General features: G+C 43.1%; 1 protein-coding gene across 17 annotated transcripts in view; it reads right to left on the bottom strand.

Moving 5' to 3' along the window:
* Positions 1–12,859, bottom strand: part of FBRSL1 (fibrosin like 1) — a 551,682-nt gene that overhangs the window by 391,259 nt on the left and 147,564 nt on the right. For all 17 annotated transcript variants that reach the window (XM_087754449.1, XM_087754457.1, XM_087754465.1 and 14 more), the window contains exon 2: positions 11,303–11,503. In XM_087754449.1, the coding sequence (XP_087610575.1) occupies positions 11,303–11,503 (201 nt within the window). The remainder of the gene's footprint in view (positions 1–11,302; positions 11,504–12,859) is intronic.

Genomic DNA, 12,859 nt, shown 5'->3' with positions numbered 1-12,859 from the left:
GGCTTCAGGTTTTGTGGATCTAGACTTTGATCTCTGCTGTAGGGATTATTCCCTGTGTGGTAAGCAAAGAATAACTTTTATTTTTATATTATTGGTTTTGGCAGTATGCACCTAGAAGAAAAAGAGCACATGTACAAATGAGGAGCAAGTTAAAAAACCTCAATTCAGGCAACACTTGTAATATGATTCTCTTCCTTCGTGTCGTTCCTGTTTACCTTTATACACTGAAATTGCTCCATACGAGCTGAAAAATAACTGAACCAAAATAAACTGAAAAATAAAATATAATCATAAAACTGAAATAACTGAAAAATAACATTTTTTTTCATGTTCTAGCTGCACATGTACTCCACAGCAGACCTATCTGACCAGCTGAACTATCTCCATCTTCGATCCTAAAGGACTGAGACACTAACTCCAAAAAGATACCTATGACTGACACTACAGCCAATAAATGTCATGTTAAATTACAAAATATTGCCCTATGGCCACTCGAAAGTTCGGAGAACCAAGAGAAAGACAAGTATATGAGATCCAGCACCACCTTCCAGGAGGCTGCAATATTACAGCATCAGAGGGCCATTCATCACAGCACTGTTATTCTAGCTGCCCTGGACAGCATCCACTACTTGATCCATTACCTCGTCCTTGGATTCTTTTAGCAATATTATTCCAGTGGATAAGGTTTCCCCTGGAAAAGGTTATTTTCCTTGTTTTTACTATTCAGTGTCCATGAGTCAAGCAGGGCTGTAAGAGGAAACATTAGAGAGTGCAAAACAAAACCTATCACTCGTCTTCAACTTTGACTTGCATTGGATCTGCAGCTGAAGGAAGAATCGAGCCTGTGCTCCTTTCCCTAGTACCGAAATCAAAGTCTTTAACCAGAAGAAAGTGGAATGTGGAAGGAAGGGTGAAGGCGAAAGATTTGTTTTTAAATTTAAAAACCTGCACATATTTACATAATTGACTTTAGACACTTTCAGAATCCAGAAGCTAGCCAAATAATACTTTGCTTTGTAATCTCAACAACTCCAAACAACTTGCAAAGAAACAACATTGAGAGGAAGCTACCAGGAAGAAAAAAAAAAAAAAGTTTTGGATATAATGATAATAACAGTTTATATGTGTAATTCCTAAACTTAACATTTGAAATATCCTCCTTGCTAGGATTTAAAAAAAAAAAAAAAAAAACCAAACAAAAAACATTTCAAGGCTCAACTTCAGAAAAATTTTAGAATCAATTTACAGTGCCAACAGCTGGAAAAACCTACATACAGACACGGCATATTTCAACTACTGAGTTAAAATATACATACATACCCCACTACACCTTAGGACTCCCTCAACCAGTAAGCATGGAAGAGCTTTAAATCTATCACAAAACCCTGCTGGCTTTATTTAATTCTTCTGTTTCTTTTAGACAAAACGTTAAAGAAAACGGCACGGGTTTCATGGACTGACTTTGCCAAATTAATAGTGCAATGGCATTCACCTGAAGAGCTACTAGTAACCTTGCTTGAAGGACTGAAGGGAAAAAAATAAGTGCTTATTTTATCTCAAAGATGTCTTCAAACCAAAGACGTGCTTACTCAAGCTGTGTATATTCTCAACAGCTCGTGTAAACCATCCATCAGGCAGAAGTATGAAAATTAGCTCCCTTAAGAATCCACGCTGGAAAGAGGTCGAAGGATGTGGGTAACGCTGCCCGAGGCTGCAGTTTGTGAAGCGAGAGCAACCGAGAGGTGGAAAACAGCATCATCTTTGATATGCTTCCACGAGGAAAGCCAAGTGAGCTGGACCAGTGCCATTAAATGACTTCAGGCAAAGACTGAAAACTGCCAAAGCGATTCTGCTATAGCGCCTGGTGCACCGATCCCAGCAGTCTCTTGCAGAAATGGAGATCCATGGCCAGCAGTAAGCAAGGACAAGTTCTGCACGTTGAAAGTAACAGTATTTGATGCAAAAGATATTTATTCTGCTTCAACCACAAGTGACATTGGGATGTCATTTTTATGTTTGTTTTAAATCAGCTCAGATTTAGACTGGAGCTGCGCAGATGGTTTAGTTATTATAGTGATAAGCATGCTAGAGGAAGAATATTGTCCGTCTACAGCTACTTTGCTTGTTTCACACGCAGAAGAAAAATACCCGTCATCATCCCAAAAATTACAGGGATGATCATAAGGAACCATACTCTACCTGCTGCCATTCAGAGGCTTTGTATTTTACTGCAGACATTGGGTGCAAGCCTAAGAACGGGGGCTACAAATTAGGTAACAGATCCCAAACCCCTGTGCAAAGCTAGCTAAATTATTAGGCAGGTAGTGCTTAAATGAAGATGGAATAACCCTTTAGACACTTCTTGTCCAAACCAGAAAAACAACATGCAAAAAGGCCATGGCTGCTTCAGCAGCTTCTAGGTCCTAGCCTCTTCTGCAGCATTTGCATTGCACCCAGGAGAAGGGGCTCTACACGGCTCAGAGGACACCCAGAACGTGCCCTATCTCGCTGTCATGAAAGGATGGACAAGAAAAGCCTCCAGCCAAGGCTCTGAATCTCTTCAAACAGCACACACTACCAGGACTCGCCGGAGACAGAGCACCATTCAGGCAGTACTGTGTTTCTCCATTCTTCAATTTGCTAAAATCATGAGATACAACAGAAGTGCTCTATCTTGGTGCCTTCTCTTCTCCAAAAGCAAATATACAAATAAAACAAACAAAAAACAAAAAAAAAAGAGGAGGGAAGATGGAAAAGAAAGAAGACTTTGTGCATTGTGTCAACCAATTAAATTCAACAGAGAAAAAGATACAAGTGGTTATAGCTTCCTGTAAATTACTTCATGTAATTAAATCCCCTTCTCTAAATTACAAACCATTTAGCTCTTCTTTTATAACAATGTAACCAATGACCACCAACAACCTTTTTTATAGCATCTGATGCCACATAAGTTGTTAGCAATGAAATTTCCTTTTTATTTCTCCCTTTCAAAAGAAGCCATTGTAATGAGATTCATTTACAGCTACTTACAGAACATCAGCGAGAAGAGAGGATTGCTTTGTTTCTCTTTTTTCTGCTCTTGTCTGAGGCTATATTTAAGCAAATGTGACCTAAGGTCCTTATCAGCCATCTAACTGCAGGCAGAGAAGTTAAAGGCGACCTGCAGGAGTTTTAAAACATGGAGCTTATAACTGGTTTGATTCTTCACATACATACAACATAACTTTCTTACACTGTAGCGGTGTGACTTCACTATCTTCCTATCACTTCAATTTTCTGACCTGTTTTAACTTTGAAAACACCAGGAATGTCAGGTCAAGTCTTCCCTGTTTGCTAGGGATGAGCCTTGTGAGATGAGAGCTGCTCTGAGCGGCTTCCTCCAGATTGCTCCGTTTTACGAAATGTCTGCGCCTCTCCAGACCGACGTCTGTTCGGCCACACTTCACTGGTCTGCAGCTATCGCATCTTCTCGGATGGGGAACTGAGATGGAGACGTAAGGCCCCCAAAGACGCTGTGGTTCAGCTCCACTAGAGGTAGCATAAGAAGTCCCAATGCAGAGAAAGCACTGGTAGCATCCAGTGCTTTAATCACCGTGCTCTCTAGACCTGCTCTAACACATGTTAAGAATGCCAGCAGCCATCTGGAGGTCTGAACACATTGCTGTTGCCCAAATGCTGTTAAGTGGGAGAGGTGAATGGCGACAGACGGGAATTTTGGAGAAGAGGAAAAGCTGGGACAAAGAAGGTAGAAGCCGATGCTGCAGGCAAAGCCTCAGGATCCAGTTCTGAACGCAGCAGCATCGATACCATCGTAACAACGTTATGATCCTTAAATACAAAGCACGGAGTGCACGTGGCAAGACGCTGCATCCCTGTACCCACGGCCACCCAACCTCCGCTTGCTCTGCCACCCGCGGCCAGTCCCCACCCAAGCAGGAGCAAAGCCCAGGGCAGCACGGTGCTGGTCCAGCTGAGCAAGCCCTGCCTGAGCCGGCACCGAGCCAGCGGCCCCCGGCCGCGCTCCGGGGCTGGGGCGCACCAAGGAGCTGCGCTCAGAGGCAGCTGAGCCTCTCCGGGAGGATCAGGCGAGTCCTACAAGAGCAGGGACAAGTGGGGCACGTAGAGCGGCAATACTGGCAAGCGAGGGTCAGCTACAAAAGGGGAACCCACTGGTCCAGACAAGCGAATAAGTATTTCACTACGTCACTGAAAAACACAAAGCCACGTTCTCCTACATATAACACTTTCAGCAGCCAAAACACACTTTATGTCACTCCGTTCAGAAAATAATATTCGCAGTGCAGTAAAATCAAGCATACGCTTTTGTTTCATGCTTCAGCATTAGTCTAAAAACAGTTGGATTCCCCCCCAGTTCTAATAAACGTTGTCTCCTCAATTTATGTTTCCCTACCAGAACTGCAGAGGCTTTTGCATTTTCCAGCTTAAGCAAAGGCCTTCTCCTGCTGTAGTTCCAGTGGTTTTATGGCACTACTTTGCACTACTCCTCCTGAAGCACAGTATCTTACAGACACCTGTTACGGAAGCTGTGCTGTAGCTCTCAAAAGGTGGCTGCAATCCTGTGCTGAAGTTACCTGTGCTGCACCTATAACGCAAACCTTAATTGTCTAAGGTTTGTACAGCACTTTAAAGAAACACTAAAGAAACCAAACATGCTGCAAAGTTTGCCCTCTGTTGCAGAGTGGGCTCTGCAGCCACTTCAAGAATCTCGACAAATTCTTGGATAAATTTAGCAAAAACAGCACTTCTTTGTAATAGCAGGGTTTCATTTGGGAAATAAACATCCAGTGTTTATTTACAAAGGATTTTTTCCTCCTCCTGCCACTGCTGTGCTATGCCCACTGCTTCCCCTCTACTTTGATGCAGAAAACAGAATACCAAGTGCCTAGCCAGGACTTAAAGCAGATTTTTAAATTAGTTCCTGACAGTGCAAACAGATTGCTATTGATTGAAATGAGGCTGATTTTAGGCCTCGGATTAGCAAACCTAATGACTAAATACTGTATTGCCCATTTCAGTACTTTGCACGGTTACTCCCCAGTGGTTTCCCAGGCAGCTGTGAAGTCTCTGCACTTGCAGATTAGCGTGAGAGAGCACGGCAAGGCCATCTGTGCCTGCGCCGCGCGGCCCTGCTCAGCCGGAAATAAGGACCCCCTCCGAAATCCCCCTGGGACCGGGCCCCCGGCACTACAACCTCATTAAGCGCTTTGAAGCCAGCAAGACTGTTCACATGTTGAAAAGCGAGCACATGCTCGGAAAGGCTTTGCTGAATCCCAGCACCACACCTCGCCGGCCCAGGCCTCCGCCGCTGCCCTTGGCTCAAGCTGGAGGGGCTCAAAGCACCAACCGAAGCCACCTCCCCGGGCTCCCAGGCAGCCTGCCTGGAGTCAGCGGCAGGGAGACTTCACGCAGATAACATGCGCTACGTTAACAGCCCAACTCTCCTAGCAATCATAAATGAATACTTAAAACTAATTGGTACAGAGCTTTCATGTCCAAATTGTAAATTCTTGTACTTACAAAGGTAGAAATGGATCCTGGTTTTAAGCAATACATGCAGCAACATTTTCCTGATTAAAAGAAAATGGACTTTTTTTTCCTTTTGCTTTGTTGTTTAGTTTCAAAGAACATTTAAATAACAATATCTGCTAACAAAAAGGGTAACATCAATTAGAAACAAAAAGAAACCGGTTTATATAATTTCAGTGTTCAAAAGCAGTGAAATGCAAACACCAAAGCAGCACACACCAAACCAAACCAATCCCCAAAACCCACATTAAAGGCAACCTTTCTTTTCTTCTTCTTCTTTTTTTTTTTTTTTTTTTTTTTTTTGGTAAGTTGGCTGCCTAGAATTCATTTGCTTTTAGGAGCCTGAGATACTGAAGGTAACGGAATAAGTTACTACTATATTTAGACCCTCTTAGACACAATTCAGCTTCCAAACGCTACATTATTAAGACACAGAAGGACAGGCAGATCCATACCTGTCCTCTGGCCTGTAGACACAGACTCCAGAGGTTATTTTTTGGACTCGCTCTCCTATGTGGATGCTGAACCTCAGCTCAGAAAGGTATGTTTCAGTCTCTGAACTCCGCCTCACTAAGCAAACGCTCTGCCTCCAACCCACCAGTGGCTTCAAAAGCACATCCAAGTTTTCGATAACCATTTATCATTATCCGGAAAGATACAGTTAAAAATCCAGCAGCTGTGTGCAACTGTCAGCACAAGCAGTGTGATGCCAAAGGAAATTTTCCACACAAGGTATTTCATCAGCCAGATGAGTTTCTAGACTGTTTCTCTCTACCTTAGGAAAAGCCCCATAGCCCCAGTACCACCACCACACACAAAACAGGGCCAAGGATATGTACCTGGTTTGAAGACAAGCTATCAATTTTCACCTAGACATCAGAAGGAACAATGTGCATCCTGGAGGGAAAACGACTTAGCGTATCACCTTTAGCTGAGATCAGCAGTAACCCAGAGCAGGGTTCCCCTGGGGGGCAGGGAAGGGTGTTACATTCATCAATGAATGTTGGATAAAGAGCTGATGGGCATCACAGAAAAAAAAAAAATCACATGAATAGGTAATCAAACATGTTAATGTAATTTAGCAGTTCCAGTCCAGCAAGAGCCACAGCAACAATATACATTAATCATCAATAATGCTCAGCAGTTTGATGAGGGCTGGGGAGTGAATGAGACACAGGAATTAAGGCTGCTTTCCCTCCCTCGGGGAAGCTCTGCTGAAGTCACCGAGATGTCACACCTCCAGAGCAACATGACAGCCTTAGCTTTCTTGCCCTTTCCTCCCAGGCTCCAAACCCAGCAAGCTATTTATGAGCACTAAATACGTGCTACACCACCCTGTTCTTCTCAGCTTCTTTGAGACTCTTCCTCATCTTGGGTGATTTAAACAGTGGGCGAGAAAAGGAAGGAGGAGGTGTAAGACACTCATCTTCATGACAAATGACTATTTGCAGAACAGAGTGTTATTACAGCCGTATTTAACATCTAAACATATTCAATACACTGTGATGCTCCCGAGCTGACTAACCACAGAGCTTGAGGTTAAGCTAACCTGAGATACCAGCAACTCTTTCCTATTAGCCCCAGCTCTTTTCAGAAGGACCTCAGCCCATTTTCAGTCTATGTACAGAAATGGCAATGGGTCCTGAAGCTCAGAAAAAACCCCACTGTTCTACATCCAGGGTGACCCCAGGCTGCTGAGACGTTCAGAGGAATAAGCAACTCCAAAAAAGAACCCAGAAAACAGCAGAACAGCTCAGCTAAGGCTAATGAAAGACAGACTCAAAGTTCAAAGGGTGACTCTCCGAAAACTAGAAGAATCACTTAGGACAACGCAAAGAAGGGTAACTGGAACTTTCATCTTATATCTACCTCTTACTTCATCTAAGTGAATTATACACCCAACCACAGAGGAATCCTTTCAAGAGGTGATGGGCTCCTCTGCCCCACCGGCACCGTCTGCAGCTGCGGTGGGGATTCCTTCCACAAACCACTGGGTTAGTCTTGGACGTGGCTTTTTAAAAAGGCAATGACTCAATTTCCAACAAATGCTCCCGTGTTGGAGGCAACTACACACTTCCAAAGGGGCAAGCTTTACTGCAGGCCACTCTGGCTACCCTAAAATACGTCACAGCTTTAAACACTTTCTCATTCCTTGACGTACCCCTGATGATGGTGAGAGGTTTTGGTGATTCCCATCGGAGAGCAGCAGTTTCAAGTCAGCACCTTTCCCTGCACACATGCATTGAGAACAGGCCCAAATCCTGACAAATCTTTGGCCAAAGGACCTATATCTATTTGAAATGCCTTTTTCCCGCCTCTGCTTGGTTACAGCAGGAGATAAATGTGTTTGAATGATTTTTTTTATACACAGTTGGACTAATAGGCTGGAAAGGACAGACTGGGTCCTGCAACCCTCTCCCCATACCCTGAGGTACAGAAGAACCAAATATTCAGGGGCAAATAGGAATCGGGATGCTTTGTCAAAAGGAGTGAAGTATTAATCTAATTTTCTAAACAAAGCAGACAACCTGGCACTCAAATCAGCTTACCACTTTGCACCTCTCTACAAGGATTAGCAGAATGCCATAATTATAATGCCCAATTTGATTTATTAGAGGAGGCTGCGCAGAAAAGATGACAGTTCAGTAGCATTGTGAAGAGAAGGGATGAGAGTGTAAGGAAAGCTTCACATTGAACAGCAATTTCTAAGCAACATCTCAATATAATTAGCATTAATTACAGTAAGCTTTCCAAATTAGGTATAAACCTATGTTTAATAACCCTGAGATGCAAAAATCACCCCCAAATTCCAGGAAACTTAATATTATAGCCAATTTGTCTAGACAGCTTGGCAGGAAATGCCAGAATTCTAGGTGTGAACTTTGTGGTTATTAAAAAAAGGAAAAATTATTGAACTTGTCTATATCATTTGCATAATTAGTTTGAACTAAGAATAGCCTAGTTTATCTAGCGTAGATTTTGCTGCTACTTTCATCAACCTTACAGACTTGAAAACTTGCCTGGTTTTCACAACTATAGCAGCTAGGATAATAAAAGGTATTTAAAAAAACTCCCTTTTCAATAAAAGATGAATTCTAAGTGTGACTTGTTTAAAGAGGCACAGTGTATTAATGAGTCATTCATCACAGGTTTTATTTTGTACTCTTTGTGCAAGCTCCTCGCTCTTTTTGGGGTTTGTTACTCATACTTACAGGTAAAAAAAGATTAAACAATGAAAGATGAATTCAGGTTTTCATGAATGTGGCAGCAAATACCCTATTTAATAACTGATAGCAGCCAAATACTAGCCAGAAGAAGGAGATAACAGTGTTCTCATTTTTCAGAGCTGAAATACAAATAATCTAAATGTTTGGTAAACTAAGGCAGCAGCATATAATTACAGAACCTGGAGTTCGGCCAGTGTAACAAAACCTCTTACCCCAAAGATTTCTAAGGAAGTGTCATGAAATCCCTAGTGGCCACAACTACTTGAAACTTAAGTTTTAAATGTCATGGAGAAGATGTCACTGTTAACGACCCTTTCCTCCTCTGCAGCGGGTGAGGAACCGGCTCACCCCCGCTCCAGGCAGAGGGGACCCCCCGCTGCCCGGCAGAGCGCGGCCTCACACGTCCCAACGGTGCCAACACCTGAAATGCACTGAACTCGCTGCACCGTAATTTTAGACCCGAAGGAACTCGCTAACCGGTAAAAAGGCAGTATTTACTGAAGCCAGGCTTTCATGTTACAGAGATTTTGGTGGCAACTGAGACCTAATGACCTCCTGCGGTGCTCCTTGTTTCCATACTCGCACTGCACCACTCTCGGTTGCATCAACATGAGCATTTGTAAGGTTACTCTGGGGACTAGAGCGGAAAGCCAGCCAGCTTTATCCGTACTTTGCAAGGGTCGCTGGAGTGGTGGTTGGGGCCTTTTCACATAAATAGAAAAACCTGCCACAACAGCAGCTTTGCAAAGGCAGAGGCAGAGGAGCTGATGAAGCACAGTGCCATAGTCCTGGTGCAAGCAGCAGGCAGGAATACCATCCAGCACTATTGCTTCTACACATTTTACAGCAAGGCCAGGGACTTCTGGTGAAATACATGCTTGGCATTTTGTGGGGTTGGATGCCGAGAAAAGGATCCCAGTTGCTCAAACTTTCATCGAAACTGAAATGTGCATCTATTCACCCATAATAAAAAGTCATTTTAATTTGCACAGAGTGAGTATCTGTGCACAAACTCATTGCACCTGTAACCAGAGGGGGAACTGAAAGCCTACCACTCCACTACTAGCAAAAACAAACAAGAAACTTGATATATTTTAACTACATATACACCAAGGAGTCTAAAACCAAAACATTTGGCATCACTTGGAGGAGTTAAAAGAAAACAAACCTGGCAAATGTTTTACTAGGAGTGGATGGTTACATGATTTGCTACCTAAATGTTTGCAAGCAGAAAAGTACTAACACCTTTACATAAGTTATTTGTGCTGAATTAGTCCAACTATTTTTTTTAAATGAAAAGGAAGAAAACAGAAGTCGCCTAATTTGTTAGTGAGAACAATTAGCCACCAGAAGAGTGGGGCCGGGAGCAGACCATTACAATTTCTAACATAAAACGTGACGAGCCCTTCTGAACGAATATGCTATAACACAATCACAAAAGACTGTGTGTGGTGGAGAAGTTACGCAGGGGGTTACGTTAGATAACCTTAATGATCCTTTCAAATCCTGAAATATTCAAAGTGTGAAAAAACACTTCCAATAACTGGACAATTCAGTCTTTCGTTGTCTGGCACACATACAGAACTAGTTTCACAGAACAGAAGGTGTGCTTGCATTAAACAGCTCTTTCTCTGCATCACAGAGAATAAAAAATAGTTTTTCATGTAGCGTACTTCTTAGCCCAGAGCAAATGCTGGAGGGTCAAGTACACTGGTCTTCCCCCTGGCTGCCATTTGGCACCATGTTAACGGACAACTGGGAAAGTGTTTGTTCCTACATACAGGCTGCTGTGCCATGTGGATTTCAAACTGATGAATGAGCACTGAGTCACCAACAAATCTCCCTGCTGAGCAGCAGTTAGGTGATAAATAGCCTGCCAGCCATAGTGCCTCTTCTTTGTCACCGCCCGGCTCTGTACACACCGTGGTTCAGATGGAAGTCTCCGCAACCGTCCCCTCCAGCATGACAACTCTTAATTCATTAATGCTCTACAACCTCTTAGAAGGGCAGAGAGAAAAGACTCCCCAGAGCACAACTTCCTCCAAACTGACCTTCCACTTCTAAAATACCTGAATATTCTCTCCCTCTCAACATACTGTTTTGGAGGCACATGAACTTGTTTCGTGAGATGGACACATTCATGCTTGCAACTTCCAGGTGCACATTAACAGCACGCCTTCCCCAAAAGGCGGCTGTGATCTGACTGATGATCTCTATTTGTGTCTAAGACTGCAAGAGCCACAAACCTATGGTGTGAATTACCGCACTGTCTCAAAGCTGCAGGATACAAGGGAGGTCTGCTCCTTCCTTCCTACATTACCCAGCACACCTGGTCTTCCATTTTAGCTTAGGAAACTTGCCCACAACACGGGATTTGTGCACTTGGCCAGAAGCCTTGTAAGAGACATTGTTTTCACCAGCACAAGTTACCAGAGAAGCCAGTTACATTAACAACCCCAACCTGCCAGCAGGACAACATTTCACAGTGGCCAACGCCAGTTACTTCAGATGAGAAATCATTTCCCTACCTGTTTGGATAGTTTCAAGGGGAGTTTCTTCTTCATCCGTTCTTTGCCTCTTTCTGCCTCTCTCTCAGAGCTCCCAGCATCATTGTTATGGCCATTTTCACTTGGCTCAGCAGACACACAGTTTTCAGATTCTCTAGGTTTCTTTCCTGGATGCCTCTCCCATTTCTCCTTCCGCTCCTGAGGCTTTAGCGACATGTCCTTCTGTAAAGGAGGACAAAAAAACAGTAAGTTCTTTAAGTTCTTTGAGACTACTTTTAAGCATTAAGCAGTATAAATATTGAATAAAAACACAAACAAGACAGCATGTTCTTTCCAGAGATGACTTAAGATGAATAATTAGGCACGCACAATGCAAACAGTAATTTTAGATTAGATTAGGATGAATACTCTCCAGGCTATGTGTTTGATTAATTTCAGAGATGCTGGAACTGGTTATGGAAATGAGTTTGCTTCAGATTAATTTAGGAACCATACGTCAACAGCATATGAACAAATCAGGCATTCTGAAGGAAAGCCTTTAACTGTTCAACTGAAACAGAGGTGGTTTTTATTTTGTTTTCTTTCTGATCTCAGAAAGCAACATATCAGACCCCCCTTGGGCCTGACAGTCTCTGATTCACAGTTAGCATTCATATGGAGAAATGCACTTCTAAAGCCTACCATGCATTCAATAAGCAAGCCAAGATCAATGGGATCTAAACACAGAACAGAGGTTGAACACTTCTAAGTGCTCAGGGTCTGCCCCGAATCAGGACTGCAGCATACCACCTGAGCACAGTTTAAACGCAGGTACGTCGTGTCAGAATGATTAACACAGGAGCTGAGATCAGAGAAGGGAACTACCACTGCTGTCCCCGGCACCTTTGAGGACTCAAAGCTGAGCTCTTGGTGGCAATGTACCGACCTCTCCCCCTACACACCACACAGAAAAAGAGTTTAAGAAATAATATGCCAAATCGCTATGACATTGGTTTGCTACAGCTAGATAAATTTTTCCCCAGTGCCTTTTATTAACTGCTCAGAGGTAAAAATGGAACTTTTTTTGGAATGTTTTGCAGAATCTCTATCCCAATTAATTTTTTATGCGAGGTGAATATATCAGATTAGGAGATACTTTAAAAGCACTGTTCACCATGCCAAAATTTGTCAACTTCAGCCACAGAAATTTTTCTAAATGCCTCGCCCAGCTTTCTGTAAACGCCTCGCTTCTGACTCAAGCAACTACATCACGGATATTTGTATGCTACGTGAATGGAGCTCGCAGTGCAACTCGCTCACGTCAACGCACGCATCTTCAGTACTGCAAAAGAGCTCATGAAGATCATCAGCTCTCTAGTCTCTCAAAAACTAAAGCCCAACAAAAAAGAAAATTAGGAATTGGGATGAAATGCCCTGCTGATTGCTCTAGATTACTTCCTCCCCCTCTCGTTTAATTAGTGAATTGACTGCCTCAGTGTGCAACATGCTGATTCCACTCCAAATCACTCACTGCTTAAAGTTACCCTTCCCTGTGAAGCGAGATGATGCACTGACACTTTAGGGTCAGAGACACTGAAA

This window comes from Nipponia nippon, unplaced genomic scaffold (assembly GCF_047370975.1).
Source record: "Nipponia nippon isolate SJK-2023a ecotype South Korea unplaced genomic scaffold, ASM4737097v1 scaffold_18, whole genome shotgun sequence".
NCBI classification, from domain to species: domain Eukaryota; kingdom Metazoa; phylum Chordata; class Aves; order Pelecaniformes; family Threskiornithidae; genus Nipponia; species Nipponia nippon.
This window is presented reverse-complemented; position numbering and strand designations above follow the sequence as displayed.